At 37.1% G+C, this 16,265-nt stretch overlaps 2 protein-coding genes and 1 pseudogene across 2 annotated transcripts; all 3 read left to right on the forward strand.

The window, feature by feature from the left end:
- Positions 1 to 4,841: 4,841 nt before the first annotated feature.
- On the forward strand, positions 4,842 to 5,967 carry LOC121259163 (EPIDERMAL PATTERNING FACTOR-like protein 2). Its single transcript, XM_041160659.1, has 3 exons — positions 4,842 to 5,288; positions 5,378 to 5,406; positions 5,522 to 5,967. The coding sequence occupies exons 1-3, from the start codon at positions 5,180 to 5,182 to the stop codon at positions 5,750 to 5,752; spliced, it is 369 nt and encodes a 122-aa protein (XP_041016593.1). The 5' UTR covers positions 4,842 to 5,179; the 3' UTR covers positions 5,753 to 5,967.
- Positions 5,968 to 9,307: 3,340 nt separating this feature from the next.
- On the forward strand, positions 9,308 to 10,700 carry LOC121259622 (annotated as a pseudogene).
- Positions 10,701 to 11,679: 979 nt separating this feature from the next.
- On the forward strand, positions 11,680 to 12,297 carry LOC121259624 (serine/threonine-protein kinase ZRK1-like). The gene has a single exon (XM_041161260.1). The coding sequence runs from the start codon at positions 11,680 to 11,682 to the stop codon at positions 12,295 to 12,297; it is 618 nt and encodes a 205-aa protein (XP_041017194.1).
- The last annotated feature ends 3,968 nt before the right edge of the window (positions 12,298 to 16,265 follow it).

Consider the following 16,265-nt stretch of genomic DNA (forward strand, 5'->3'; position numbering starts at 1 on the left):
TGATGTGCATATCTATCAGAACCTCCTCATATATTTTGGATGCTTTGAACAATTTCGAATCCATTTTTTGGTTATGAAGGGCCGATCTTATGTATTTAGCAGTTATATATGTTAAATCTATTGTTTTGATCTGAGGTAATTTTAATCCTTAATTAATTTGTTATCATTAATTAGCTAGATTCCTGATCGTGAAGAAGTACTTAATTAGTTCATCTTCGGATGATTATAATGAGTTATATATTCCTCTTTTGATCCTTCAAGTTACGAAACTAAAGAGAGTTCTTATTCCAATCTTGAATTTGATATAAATTCAAAACCAATTTTTAATACATGATCATCTAAATCTAAATAAGGAATTCGAAATTTAAAGATTTAGGCCTCATTTGGTTACGTAGTTTAGATATTGTGATATTTTGTTGAAAGTTGAATAAAATACTGTTATAATATAAATTTTTAATATTATTTTTATTTTGAAATTTAAAAAAGTTGAATTGTTTATTATATTTTTTGTAAGAATTTGAGAAAACTATAATAATTATATGAAATGAGATGAGATAGATAATTTGGTTTTGTGTAACCAAATCGAAATCCTCGCCTCCAACCACACTATTAATGAAAATGACTAAGGTATTATATCAAATGGGCATTAAGCATGTTTTAGGTAAGAATTGTTGTATATGACTATGTTGACCAAAAGACTGAGCATCAAATTATGAGATTAATTTGACAATAAATTCAATAAAAATCATGCCATGAGTCACTTTATCATGAACGGGAGCCCGAATATCAATGAGCAGATAACAAAAAAAGAGGAACCGAGCTGTGCTGTTAGCATCAGGTTTGGTTTTTATAAACAATATACAAAACACGATGCATGGCCTGCTTCAGATATCGATAATTCAAATCCAATTTGAATCCTAGACAGACGTTGAAGCGTCAAGAGATTGGGACCCTTATGAACATCATCTTCCTTGGAGAGAGACAGACAGCTCTGTGGATAATCTTGATAATACTATCTACAGTGGAAAGAAAATTCTTATGCCTTAATTAGGAACACCACGTATTTCATAAGCCCATAATTACCACACAAATGAGATAGAGGATGGAGAATCTTGTCAATTTTTTTCTGCAAGATGTCAGCCATACTCTTTGGAAACGACTAGGACATGATGAATATTCACTTTATTCTCTAGGGCCTTATATATGCAAGTATGCTCTCAGCAATTTTATAATTTGGCTAATTATGAAATTGCTAATATTTTAGACAAATTTAAGGATACGTTTGGATGTTAAAAATATTTTAGATAATTTGAGTTTATCTATAAATAATAACGAGTTAAGATATTTGAGTGGATTTTGTGTAAAATGTTAATTGGGTCCCATTGAGATATGTTTGTATATGTTTAGATGTATGAAGTAAGTTCGATAAGTTTAACTTTTTTTGGAAGTTGAAAAGGTAATGGGTTCTATTAATGATTGATTTGTTGTTCTAGTGATGCAATAATTATTTTATTTATATGTTTAGTAATAAAACAAAAATATTATGAGGAAATTCCCCCCAATGCATTAAAAAATTAATTTTACACATTTTTTGTTCTCAAAATTTTAATTCGAATTTTTGAAAAATATTAAATATTATCAAATTCCCTAAGTTTATTTTTCCTCAAATTTGTTTAATTCGAAAATTTCGAATTAAATTAGAAGATTTATTATCAATATTTTCAAATGATTGATAATTCAAAAATTCGAAAACTATTGATAATTGGAGGACGACTTCAGATCGATGGAGGTGGAGCTTGTTTATACGGCTGGGGCAGTGCGCATCAATGATTTTTACTAACTCCTCTGCCATGCAACAATATCGAATTGTTCAATTAAAAAACAATATAGAAACCTGATGAGTTGAAGTAAGAACATCTATATGAAGTGTTTTGTACATTTGGATGCTAAGTAGAGTCTACTGTACAAAAATATTTGAGATAAACTCAAATCACCTCAGCATCCAAATGAATCCTAAGTTAAATAAGAGAGAGGTCGGGCCGCCACCTCCTGAGGTGGCCCTAGGCGAGGGCCACTAGTGGATGACCTAAATATGACGAATCAATGGTGGCCACGACAACCTCCATGACTTGTCTCCAACTAGGTCACCTATGTGGTAGTCAGATTGAGCCACCATAAGATTCTGAAGACCCCAATTTGTCTAGATGGAATGATCTAGCTAGGTTATTCAAAGCCAATCCTTGCACAAACCCACATCGTATGAAATAAAATTTTTTCTTGTGTTTTAGTACATATTTATTTATTTAAAAAAAACTATTTTCTTAATTTTCTTGTTTTTAGTTTATTTTTCGTTTTTTATTTTAGTTTTTTCACTTAATTTGAAGTTTTTGTTGAGAAAAAATTAGTTGATTTTTCTTTTTAAAAAAATAATTTTAGTTTACCTTTCAACTTTCTACTTCTATTTTTTTGGGTACTGCTAGGGCATCGAGAGTCATTGACATTTTTAGCCATAGGATTAATGTGAATTGGACAAACACAGATCACTTTGAAATTAACATGATATATATCATAGAATTATTTTTTATTCTTCTCGAAAAATATATATACCCTTCAGACCTGTTTGAATAATTTACTCTTTTTTTCTTTATGTTGTCCTCTTTTCTTCTCAGTTTGCCTTTCCCTTGTTCTTTTTTACAAGAGCTTGGTTTTCAGATTTTGTTGAAACTCCAAATTCCTTTTTTTCAATGGCATTCATTCGTTCGTAAGCGAGAGTTATAAATAAAATTGGATACTATATATCCTTTTATTTCTTTTTCTTTTTTTTTTTTTAATAAAAAAAATAGCTTTCCTTGTTCTTGGTATAAACTATTGTATATGGACCTTCGGCCCATATTTAATTAGGCTGCGTTGGGACTGTATATAAAAACCCTAAGCTTTTATTTTATTTTTTAGTTAGGTGTATCTCTGATGGGCCGCCCAAACTCCATGATTGTACTCACTCTAATGGATTTTCGGCGTTCGAAGTGAAAATTAGAGCAGTTTAGTTACTAATGAAAATCTATGAGGATGCTAAGTTAATTTTGACATCATCTGATTGGCAGATTTGATTAACCACATGGAAAGCCCCAGTTCCAGAAACAAATAATTCACTATAAGAAAAATGAACATTTGTGACGGATTATTTGCGACAATAATGACTATTTACAACGAATCACTTTGTAGGGTTTATCTCATTATGATGAGATACGTGTCTTCGTCCATCAAGTAGACAAATCCAAACCATTCCCATGTATATTGTGAGTGTTGATGTTGTGTTTCGCAGCCTGAACAATTCCGCAAAGCCCAAGCTTCCAGGTACCTGCAACTAAGAAGAAGATAAGGCACCCGTGGCCTCCGAGATCACTCCGATGTTTAAGTCAGTTGAGTGTTCTTTGGAGAATGGAAAATACAATGCATAATAAGAATTGGACAAACTGAATCGAGGTCCTCCTGTAAAAAGGTTACCCTCTATTTATACTTGATTTGGGCCCTCCAATCGAGGGAGATCGTGGCGCGTTAAATGTCAGGCCTGCTACCACTCATTCGTTGTCGCCTTAGTGAGGGCTAGTCTGGGGCCTAATGAGGGATCATGATGTGTCTATTGTCTTACGTCTACACAACCACCACCTATCTGTCATATCAGGAGATGTCAGATTGCAGGTGAGCCGTCCTTGGCTCGTGGGACGCTCCACTATGCGTCGGATTTCTTGACATTGATCTGGGTTGGCTCGTGCCTGGGATTTGATACTATGGAGTTAGGGGTATGACGATGTGTTGTCCACTGGGCCTGGTAACTCGATTTGGCAGACCCCGATCCTCCAGAATCCTGAATGGACAGGCCCAGATAGACTGGATGAACTTGCCCGGATAGACAGGTCCCGTGCTTACTCGACTTCCCGACCCTCTCGCCTCAAGTCCTCGGCCCCCTACTCGGGCCCGGACTTCGCGGTTCAGCCTTCCTAGGCCTGGGCCCTTCAGAAATGTGTCTCGACTTTCTTAAGCATGGGCCCTACGGGAGTGGAAGCCCTCACAGTGAGTATGTGTGTCAATTATATATGTTTTCACCTTATAATTTTCATGTTCTTCGGACCTCCGTGTGTATGTCCGAGACCAATTAACACTGGGACAATCACGTGTTGTACTTTAGAACTCATCATAACTTGCCCAACAAAACTACAATACAGTACTTGAACATGTCCAAACTCAACTATGAACTACCAATGGGGAATTCAACGTCATGTGTCATTACATAATAAATAGGCTGTTTTAAGTCGATGGAGAGATTAACATATGTCATGGTAATGCATATAATTTTGTTTCTTCTAACTTCGACATAGACATGATAATCTCCGTGAAACTATCGAATTGAGGGATCTATGCACCTCGGAATTAGTTAAAACTTTATTCTTAAATGACCAGTGCCAAAAAAAAAAATCATTTATTTACTCTTCACAAGTATAGAGGAAGACTACCAGAAATACCAAAAGATGTTGAGAAGTACTTACAAATAAATGAAAGCAGATATTGAAGAAAGCGAAAACCCAATATCCACAGCTGTCTATGTATGTCCGGTAGTGGCAACTTTGTCCCTTATATATATATATATATATATATATATATATATATATATATATATATATATATATATATATATATATATATAAATCTTTGGCGTTTGTGGTATTTTGCTGTTTTGTTTGCTTCTTGTCTTTAATCTCATCTCCTTGTGCTGTGTCCTCGGTCTTGTTGGTTCTCTTTCCTCCATACAACATCATATAATTATAATTATATAAATATATCTCTTGGTCGTTTGGATTGGGACACATCAAACCGGATTGGGGTTCTGCAATTCCCATTTCGGGATGAGTTTCGTTTCTTTTCTCTCGGAATTCTGCATTTTCTGATATGTCTTTCCCCGTTCGATCACCTCAACAATCTCACTGAGAGAGATTGGCAGAGCTTTTGTTTTGTCATTTAACTTACTGGCATTACTTACAGCGTACTTTTCACATTCATTGCTCTCTTATATCAGTAACAACCTGACTATTTACTCTGATCTCGTCTCTCTTCGTCCAACAGCATTTCCCCTTCATTTCATATAGAATTCTCAGCTCTCACCTCTCCAGCTAGCTCTCACGAAATGGGGTGTAATCACAATTTTATTTGCAGCCGTAGAGTTTGGTATTTTTGTATTTCGGCCATCTTTCTCCTCATGATAAGCTCCACCCAGCTGAGACTCATTGCTGAAGGTAAATAACTAAAGTAACTGTTGAATTCGGAAAAGAACCATACCATACTTGCAAATTGTAGGTAACATTTTTGTTTGTGTGTCATGCAGGCAGAACAATTTCCGAACCATTTTCCAAGGTGAGAACTTGGCACAAACTCTCTCTCTCTCTCTCTCTCTCTCAAAGAAGCATATTTATGGGTTGTGATGAAGGAAAATAACCCAAATACATATTGTTTTTGCTTCTTTAATTAGGCAATTTTTAGAGCTCGAATAGGATCAAGGCCTCCAAGGTGCGAGAGTAGGTGCAGCTCATGTGGGCATTGTGAAGCCATTCAAGTCCCTGCAAATCCGCAAGTGAAGAATGGGAACAGAAACTTTTCCAGGGTCTCAAATGCTGCTGCATATGCAAGAGGCGATGACAGTTCCAACTACAAGCCCATTAGTTGGAAATGCAAATGTGGGAATCTCATCTTCAACCCATAATCAAACCAACTGCATTAGAGTTTTTTTTGAGGTGATCAAAGAAGAAAAATACCTATTTGTGAGCCTTGTAAATTATAATGATTCTAATTACAGTACTTCTGTTTCTCCTTTTTAAGTACTTTTAGAAACTTTTTCCCTGTGGGGAAAGATCATGGGTTCCATAAAATACTGATCTATATATGAATCTATTGTAATCGGTATATATATCTTATCAAGAGAATCCCCATTGCTTGATTTTAGAGCCAACAGCCACAAGGTAACTAGATGAAATGAAACAAATATAAATGATAGAAGCACACTTGTTGAGGCGATCTCAAGAAGAAGCCCAAAATTCCAAATTCCAAAGGAGATCACAAGCAATGGCATGCAGTGCTTGGCGTATTTGTCTGCCTTTACCAGTTACCACACGCCACCGTCCCGTCTTCTCATATATATAGCGTCCTTAATTCCGTACTTCTCAAAACGTAAAGAAATTAAAAAGGACAACCTTAAAGGCAACTTTTCTTAAAAAAAAAAAAAAAAAAATACAAAGCAAAACAACAAGAAGAAGATATTTATAAGGTCACATACAGTTATTCATCCTCGGGAGGCTTTAGATTTCAGAGGATTCCATGAGTTTCACGTAGCAGGAAGTGATAAGACAGAAGAGGAGATCAGAGATTCAGAATCGTTATCGTTGAAGAGATCATAGTCTCAAGGACATGACAGTTGATGGAATATTTCATGGTCGATTTTCCTATCTGTTCCATCTTTTTCCTTGTGGTTTCTATGAATTCCTATCATCCATCCATCCATCCATCTTTCTTCCAGAAATGACTATTGCAAGAGTTTTTAGTCCATAACAGTGCAAAGTACGAAATTTGCACACTTAAATCAATTACAGTTGGTGCGCAAGTTGCCCATCCCGAATGACAACACAACAACCAAATTACCAGAGTTGAGAATGACTGCAAAGAAGGGGTTTTTCGAGAGAATAATGTTACTTACGGTTGTGCAAAAATATCATACAGTTATTTTGAAAAATAGTAAAATTTGTTATTAAAAATTTAATATTTTTTCAAGTAAATCTCGTATATATTCATTTTTTTAAAGTGATTATACGTCACTTACACATTCACGATTACAACTATTATTTTTCTTTTTAAGACCAGTGTGAATTCTATTTCAATATAAGTCAAACTTATTATCCATGAAATCGCTATTTTTTAAAGTTTTTATAAAAAGTTAAGCATATCTCAATCTATTTGATATATTTAAATACATCTTAATGAAACTCATAAAATATTACCATTCACATATCAATTCAGATCATCTAGTATGCAAATCCAGCCTATTACAAAGAAAACAGTAACCAGGGCGGCTACTTGGACACAAATCCATGAGGAAACGAACCAGCCCTACATGTAAGTATTTAGGACCAACGTAGAACCAACCTCCTGATCATATACTTTTTAATTTGGTTCATTAGTTGGTTTTTAACCTTGATGTTTCGGACATAGCTTGTTCTAAATGGAGGCACTTTTTGTGAACAATAATATTCCTACAACTCTATTTTTATAAAATATTATTTATTTAAAATAAGGTTGTAAAAAAATTATATTTTTATAATTTTCGAGTCTCACAAGTTCTTATTTCTGTAATTTCTTTCTGTTTTAACACGAATTTTGGAGATATGCCGACAAATAAAGTCTCTGGAGCTGCTAGCAATTATTATATATACGATTTTTTCATCTACCTACCAAAAAATCTAAGTAATTTTTTATGATTAATTTAAGAAAATATTTATATTCTATATATTTATATGATTGAGATAATAAATAGTAATATTACATGTAGCCACCACCTAATTGATGTGCCCTGGCTATTACATCAAGAAAGATGCAAATGATAGACATAATACGTGATTGTAAACACATGTACGTTTGAAACTCACCCTGATGACAGTTTGGTTTTAATTCGATATTAGATGACTAATTAATTGAAGGCCGATCGAGCCTGTGACGAGGTTGCCGCTTGCATAATCGTTGTGGGGGAAAGAATATTAGAGTACAACAGGTGCAACAGTCACGTGTGGTCTTGAACAGTGAACACACTCGCCATGTCCTCAACTCCAAGACTGAAGAGAATTTAGATGCAAAAGGTCGAGAGAGACAACTGAAAAGCTGGGGACCAGACTGAAAGAAACGGATTCAGATTCCCGGCCCATATTCTTTTTCTCAAGCTGCTCCCATCCCTTGAACATGATGGACAACTTGTACTGATGCAACATCCAACGTACCAAAAGCAACAACTCATGCCCCCTGCGATTCCCATTCCTGTTTGATGTATATGGGGCATGTGGGGGGGCGGATTCACAGGTGCTGTGGTAATCAGACAACCGTAAAACAGCCTCGAGGTCAGGGCATTTTCTTGGACCCTCTGCCCTTGATTACATTTCTAACAGATTTGCAGAAACTAGGCATGATGCTCGGACAATAACACTAAAGGGTGTTAGGCGTCGGCCCGTGCACCAATGTGCTAGCTAGTTGATTGCTCTGAATTCTTTGCAGTGGGTTCTCTCGTGCGACGACCTAGGCCTTAATTCGAGTGTTGGACTGGACTCTTAAGTCAAAATCATACTTCCCCTCAAGCACCGGCCTGCAAGGGCAATAGAAAACCAGCACTAGAAAACCATGAAATTCCTCCTTTCTGTAATATTTAATGTTATTTTCTGCAAGCAATTCATGAAAACCAGCTGGGGCTCCTGTCGTTTTCTGGAAATGTAAAGCCCTTTCTTTTTGCCCTTCGTCACAAAATATAGGACCATTTGGGCTTCTTTCTTGCCGAAAACAAAACGATCAGCACTTTTGTGTTAGCTTAGTGCTTATATCATGTGTCACATTGAAGGTGGAGACGTAAGCTTTTCACAAAGAACGTGTGGCGGAGTGGCTTGCAGTTGACCTGGAAAGCAATTTCTTTAGAATATCAAATAAAGGCTAGCTAACAGTTGGGACGATGGGGAAGGTTCCCGGGTGCTAGAATATCAGTATATTACCATACACTAATATTACCATACTTAGAAAATATCCATAATATTCTAATATAATATTCTAACACCGGGGAGTTTCGATGAAATGTACCTCTAATTACGTTGACAGCAGGGGAAAGGGAAAAGGTTGGGCAACGATCTGTTGTATCAAAACCACCCAAAATCACACTCAAATACAAGATAAAGATAATATGTAAGTGGTTCGATAATTTGCCTACATCCACTGTGGCGGAAACAGTAGATTTCAAAGTATTTGTACAAAATATACAAATTTTAACAAGATTATCTCTATCTCTACAAATGATCATCTTCTATGTATTTTTCACAGACACTATTTCATTCACAAATGATCTCTTTTATAGGAGAAGTCTCGGGATACAAACAGATAATAAAAATGACTGTAAGAAACAAGCTTGATATTTAGAGACAAGCTTGATATTTGGAGACAATCTTGATATTTGGAGCAACTATCTAAGATTGTTGAGGAGTTACTGTCCACACTTAGGTTGATATTTAACACTATCAATTCCTGGATAGTGAAGAGATCAATCATTTGTTAAACTAGGCTGGAAAAGACGAGAGAGAGGCATGCTATTGGAGAAGCTGGAGCCTTATTGCAGAGATCTTTTGAATGGTCGAAAAACGAGAAAGAAAGCTTTTCTAGAGAATGGAAGCATGGCATTGGAGAAGCTGGTTGCCACTTGTAATGGCGGGCCTATTCTCATACGTAACTTCTCCATTGAAGAGATTGCTTTGGCAACTAATAACTACGATCCTGGCCGTGCTCTGCATACAGGATGTGCTTCATGATACATGGGTTCTCTTGAAGGTCGAGAGATTTCTGTGAAGAAGAGTGCTACAAGGGATGAAGCCCTCACTGATATGACTATTTCTGCAAGGATGAGGGCGCACAAGATTGTTTTAAAGCTAATAGGTTGCTGCCTCGAGACTCAGTTCCTCTTTTGGTATTCGAATCAACTCCGAATGAAACTCTTCTTGATCGAATTTATGCCTACGATTTTGGCGGAACTCCACGACAACGACAACCCATAGAGTGGCGAAGCAAGTTAAACATCGCGAGAGAAATTGCTCATGCAATCGCATATCTTCATCATGCGTTTTCCAAACCCATCATCCATAGAGATATATGCCCTGGAAATATCTTCTTGGACCAACATGATATTCCCAAACTATTTGACTTTTCACTTTCCATACCAATCCCGAGAATGAGACTCAAGTACCGGCCGGTCTTGATGGGACTTTTGGATATACTTGCCCCCGCCATTTAGCTACAGGTTGGATAACGGAGAAAGCTGATGTCTATAGTTTCGGTGTGCTTCTATTAGAGCTCTTATCTGGGCTGAGATCTAGTGAACTTCGTGTAAAAGCTATGGTTGAAGATGACCTCCTGGCAGAAGGAGCTTCTTTTGAGCAGCAATTGCAAGCTGAATGGGAACTTGTAAAAGATTACATAAGAAAACATGATATAGATGAGATTGTGGATCCAGAAATCCTGGCAGAAGCAGCAGGAGCTTGTGTTAAGCGGCAATTACAAGCTGTATTGGACCTTGCTGTACATGCATGGAGCACAATCCGGAGCTAAGGCCAACTATGGTTGATGTTTCAAAGAAACTAAGATGGATTGGGAGATCCGTATCATAATAATATTTTCTCACTTCATCCATCCGAGTTCCTCTACATAATCTTCAATTGTCAAATATGGATCAATTTATTGCTTTTCCAAGTCACTTGTATAAGTATCAGATGGTTTTCGTACCAGAGGAGAGCTTTTTAGCAATAATCCTTTTTTCTTTTTTTTACCCGTATCATTTCTTCACGAGGATTGCAAAGTTCCATTTGGTTCTTTGGTTGGGAAATTTTGTATATATAAAAGCTTCACGAAAGTTTGTCTTGTTTTTCCCCCACCAAGCTCTCATTGTCTGTGAGGATGTCAGAATCGGGTTCCAATCCTAGGACCTGTGCGTTTTTATTTCTTTTGTCTCATCTCCTGCATACTAAAACTGGCTGATCATCAATCAATCTGAACAGAGTGTTAGCAGAATTTACATATTGGGAATCAAATTCTGGACTTATTTTTGCCGTTTAATTTGAGCTGACCCATCAAAGATTAGAAGCTTATTCCGTAGTTTCACATGTATGACATACAGAGACTGTAGAGCATATTGCAGACGATGGACATACGTATTGAATAGAAGGAATTAGTATTGAAAGTTATGAAGCTTTTGCTTTTGTTTATAAAAAGTCGGACTTGTTCTACGGCTTTAGTCGTATTGATGCCCTTGAGTGGCTCATAGGTATGGTGTTCAAGAAAGCCTTTTTTAAGCTTTATCATGGAAATGAGCAAGCGGACTGTAATTCTATAATGATAAGTTTTTGAGGAACCTTCAAACACGTTTGCACGAAGAGGGTAGGAAATCAGACTTCCTCCCCGTAATTCTATAATGTTATTTGCTATAAGCAATTTAGAACCAGCCGGGGCTAGCCATGCTGTTTGTTTCATTAAGGTTTCTTTGGTCAAAAACAGAGAAGATGGGCACTTTTGTCTTAGTTTTGTGCTTTTATCACGTTGACTTGACTGTGGAGACAACAAGCTTTCGTCACTTAACGTGTGTCCCAGTGAATTGTAGTTGACTTTCGGAGGCAATTCTCTAGAAAGTCCAATAAACAAAGACTAGCTAACAGATAGCACCGATGAGGAAGGCTCCATCAAGCTTCAACGAAACTTCCCTCTACTCAAGCTTCTTCGACAAAACGTTGGGCAACGCTCAATTACTGCAGAGTGAAGAGAGAGATCATTTGTTAAAATTGACTGGAAAACGCAAAAGGGAGAGAAGCATGCTAGTGGAAAAGCTAGTGACCTTTTGTAGAGAGAATCTGAATGGCCGGAAAGGGAAAGAGAGAGAGAGAGAGAGCGTATCTAGAGGATGGAAGCAGGGTATTGGAGACGCTGGTTGCCGCTTGTAATGGCAGGCCTATTCCCATACGTAGCTTCTCCATTGAAGAGATTACGTTGGCAACTGATAACAAAAATTCAGGTCCTGCTCTGCCATGGGATACATGGCATATGGGTTCTCTTAAAGGTAGAGAGATTTCTGTGAAGAAGTATGCTAAACGGAACCAAGTCCTTACTGATATGGCTATTTCTGCAAAGATGAGGGCGCACAAGAATGTCTTAATGCTAATAGGTTGCTGTCTCGAGACTCCAATTCCTCTTTTAGTATTCGAATCGACTCAGAATGGAACTCTTGCTGATCGGATTTATGCCTATGATTATGTCGGAACTCCACTGCAACGACAACCCACAGGGTGGCAGAGCAGGTTAAACATTGTAAGGGATATTGCTCATGCAATCGCATATCTTCATCATGCGTTTTCCAAACCCATCATCCATAGAGACATAAACCTTCGAAATATCATCTTCGACCAACATGATATTCCCAAACTATCTGGATTTTCACTTTCCATACCAATCCCAGAGAATGAAACTCGAGTATAAGCCGTTCTCTATGGGACTAATGGATACACTTGCCCCATATTAAGGAACAAATGACACCTGGACAGCAAAGCAACCAAAAGGCTGAAGAAGAAATTCACCAGCTGCATGACACAGCTCACGGCAACACTGCAGGACAAGGCTCACAGCAGCATTCCAGAAACATCCACAAGGCACCTGCAGCAAATAAAGATGAATTACAGAATACCCATGTAACAGAAAAATATTCTCTGTAGATACACGTGTCAACAGTATAGGAAAAGAGGTTGTTATGAATTGTGTCTATAAATAGGCGTGTAAATGTAAGAAGGTTGTGTGTGAGAAAAAGGCTATGTTCTTCTTGTCAATATATTCTGCCCATTGAGGCATTCTTTTAAACATCTTGTCTGCTTGTCTTTTATTGCTTTTAACACCCCAGCCATTTAGCTACAGGGTGGTTAATGAAAAAAGCTGATGTCTATAGTTTCGGTATGCTTCTGTTAGAGCTCATAACTGGGCAGATATCTAGTCAACTTTATATAAACGCTGGAGTTAGAGATGTCCTCATGGCAGAAGAAGCTTCTTTTGAGCAGCAAGTGCAAGCTGAATGGGACAATGCAAATGAATGCATAAGAAAATGTGATATAAATGAGATAGTGGATCCAGAATTCCTGACAGAAAGGTGGAGGAGCTTGTGTTGAGCGGCAATTACAAGCTGTATTTGAACTTGCTTTCACATGCATGGAGTACAATCCAGAGCTAAGGCCGAGTATGATTGATGTTTCTAAGAAACTAGGATGGATTGGGAGATCATCCTTGTCATAATACTATTTCTTCACTTCATCCAACCAAGTTCCTCTGTAATCATCAATAGTCAAATATGGGTCAATTATTGCTTTTACTAGTCACTTCTGAAATTTAGCAATAATCCTTTCTTCACCCTTTTCAGTTCTTCTCGAGGATTACAAAGTTCTATTCTGTGAATGTCAAAGCATCTTTTTTACCTTTTGGGAGCATAAAATATGCAACCTTACTATCTGAGAAGCAAGCCAGCAACACACATAAGTATTTGATTGTGTTTGATTGTATATATGACTGGCAACACCAAGAACCATCGTTGGCTATGGGCTATGGGCTATGGGCAATGACCGCCATAGGCCTTGGTTGAGATTAGGTTTGGATACACAAAACATTTCATCTTATCTCATCATTACAATTTTATCAAATTTTCATATAAAAATATAATAAACAATTCAACTTTTTCAAATTTTAAAATAAAAATAATACTAAAAAATTAAATTATAACAATATTTTATTCAACTTTTAAAAAAATATCTCATCTCATATCATCTCATCTCTACTGTCTATCCAAACCAACCATAAATCCTAGGCTCTGGATTTTTTCCCATCCTAGACATAAGAGCAATTTATTCGATTGGCCCATTTCTCTATGTAGAAGAACGTGTTCTATATCCAACGTTGGAAATACATACTCTGTGCGCTAAAACAGATTTTCCTTCAACACATTCTGTGTTAAATACTTTCATCCCCGAAATAATGGGGAGGGACAATAAACTGGTATTGATGCTTCACAATGAAGAATCATAGTGCTAAAAGAACATATTCTGTCCATCAAAATGGATTTTTCCTATAGCACATAAAGCTACTTGTGACAACATATTTTAGAATATCACTTGCATCTTCCCAATATATCTTTTCGCTCATGTCAGCTTGTGGACAACGCTAAAGCCAAAGTTTCGTGAAATTTCTCTCTACTACTGCAACTGTTAGAATATTTTTTATTTTTATTTTTTTATAAAATTAAACTTATCTCAACGCGAAAAGCTCTGCAAGGCTAACAAATAAATAAGGAAGGCTCTGGACACTTTCGTGGACGCCAGAGTAGTCAGCAATGGGCATTAAGGTTGGGCCACATTCGATCTCGGCGGAGTGGCGGAGCAGAAAAAAAAAAAACAAAGAAAATATGTTAAACAATGTTCATGGAGAGAGAGAGAGAGAGAGAGACCTTGTATAACGCTATAGTGGGGACACAAAGAACACATCTCCTGAGCTTTATCTTCCAGACTTCCAATGTAGAGACAGATTGTGTTATAAGTACCAGAACGGCCCAAAGAACACTCTGTATGCACTAAAACGGATATTATTATTCCTTGAATGGATTATGTGATAAATGCTTCCATCCCCACAAGGTTTCCTTCTAAATTGCAGGACCTTCTATATCAGAGCAGGCCAAACTGCCAAACTGCCAAAGCAATCATTTATGGAAGGGAGAATAAACCGGAACACTTCACAATAAAGAAACATGTTGCTAACAGCACTAGAGCAATCCAATGAACATATTCCGTACATAAAAATGAATTTTGTAGAGTCTCACATTCACCCTCACAAGATATATCATGCAACTCATTATCATGTCAGCTAGAGCAAAGTCATGTACACCGAATATTTTCGAATGGGGAAAGGGGTGGGACAATATTCACATCCGAATGGAGGTTCCAGGAGGCAGGAGCTATAGCAACTCAAATCAATGTAGAAAAACTGAGAAACTAGTGAGTGGCACTTGGATTATCATGGTAATTAAGTCAACTCATGCACTTAAGAGTTAGAGGTCATTTGTTTTTTTTTTTTACAAGTAAATAAGTAGCTTTATTGAATAGAGTGAAACTAGACAAAGCCCAAGTACAGGAAGTATACAAAGTGAGACACCTAATTACATTCTAGTGAGCTGAAAAGAAGATAGAAATTCATACACATTCCCACCCTTCAATACAACAGCAGAAAATCACTGTAAAAGAGAGAATACAAAAAAATTCCAGATTTCCCCCATTGTACACTCCTTGTTACTAAAACACCTATTATTCCTTTATGACCATAAACACCACATTAAGCACAAAGGTATCATACACCACACTACTACCAATTGTGCACTGATATGCCTCATGTTCCAGCTCGCTAGTAGTTCCAACACACTTTTAGGCATTACCCAACTCAGTCCTGCTCTATCAAGGATACCATCCCATAATTTCCTCGCCACCTAACAATGTAAAAGTAAATGATCTATCGATTCTTCATTCCTTTTGCACATGTAGCACCACTCCATGACCACCATACCCCGCTTTCTTAAATTATCAACTGTCAAAATCTTTCTAAGCGCAGCTGTCCAAGTAAAAAACGCAACTTTAGACGGAGCTTGTGCTTTCCAAATACTCCTCCACGGGAAAAAAGTGGGTTCTTGTACTGTCAAAACCTTGTAAAAAGATTGGACAGTAAACTGGTTTCTCCCCGTGTGAATCCACAACATACGGTCACCCCCATTTCCTCCTACCTTCGCCGAGTACAAGTGTCTAAAAAAGGCTGCCATCTCATCAAGTTTCCAGTCCTGAGCATTTCTAGTAAAAGTGACATTCCAAGTTACCGTCCCATTGGCACAACACAGCAAATCTAAGACTGTCGCTTCCTGATTTCCAGCCATGTTAAAAGCGACTGGAAAAACAATGGAAAAGAGGCCTCTCCCCACTCCAAGCATCGAACCAAAAGCGGAGTCTTGCTCCATCACCCACTCCAAACCTAATATTTTTTTCAAAGGTGTTCCACCCTTAAGAGTTCTTTTGTTTCCTACTTATTGCTGTGAAACATCTTTGTGTTTGCAGTTCTGTCCTATCCACACTTGTGTCAAGGTTCTTCTAGATTATTTCACAGTTCCATAATAAAAGCAACTATGAGTTTATATATAGCATACATAGAATCACAGTTGGCAATCTAAATTCAGCTATTAACTGCAAGTCAAGATTGAAGACCCAAGGAGTCTGCCAACTTGCAAAATTTTTAGTTTCCCAGCCACAAAATGTAGCCACAATGTTAATTATAGAAAAAAAAAATAAAACAGTAAAATATAGAATCAGCAGTTTACTTCTGGTGAACTTACCCAAAGAAAAACTCTGTCAAGGGAAACTGAGTAAGCAGTAGTGAGT

This window comes from Juglans microcarpa x Juglans regia, chromosome 4D (genome assembly GCF_004785595.1).
Source record: "Juglans microcarpa x Juglans regia isolate MS1-56 chromosome 4D, Jm3101_v1.0, whole genome shotgun sequence".
NCBI lineage: Eukaryota > Viridiplantae > Streptophyta > Magnoliopsida > Fagales > Juglandaceae > Juglans > Juglans microcarpa x Juglans regia.

What these genes read in the sequence shown, in the direction of transcription:
- LOC121259163 (XM_041160659.1), top strand. Translation starts at nt 5,180, where the DNA reads ATGGGGTGTAATCACAATTTTATTTGCAGCCGTAGAGTTTGGTATTTT. An exon ending in GCTGAGACTCATTGCTGAAG is followed by an intron (nt 5,289 to 5,377) that starts GTAAATAACTAA and finishes TGTGTCATGCAG; the next exon opens with GCAGAACAATTTCCGAACCA. An exon ending in TTTCCGAACCATTTTCCAAG is followed by an intron (nt 5,407 to 5,521) that starts GTGAGAACTTGG and finishes TTCTTTAATTAG; the next exon opens with GCAATTTTTAGAGCTCGAAT.
- LOC121259624 (XM_041161260.1), top strand. Translation starts at nt 11,680, where the DNA reads ATGGCCGGAAAGGGAAAGAGAGAGAGAGAGAGAGCGTATCTAGAGGAT.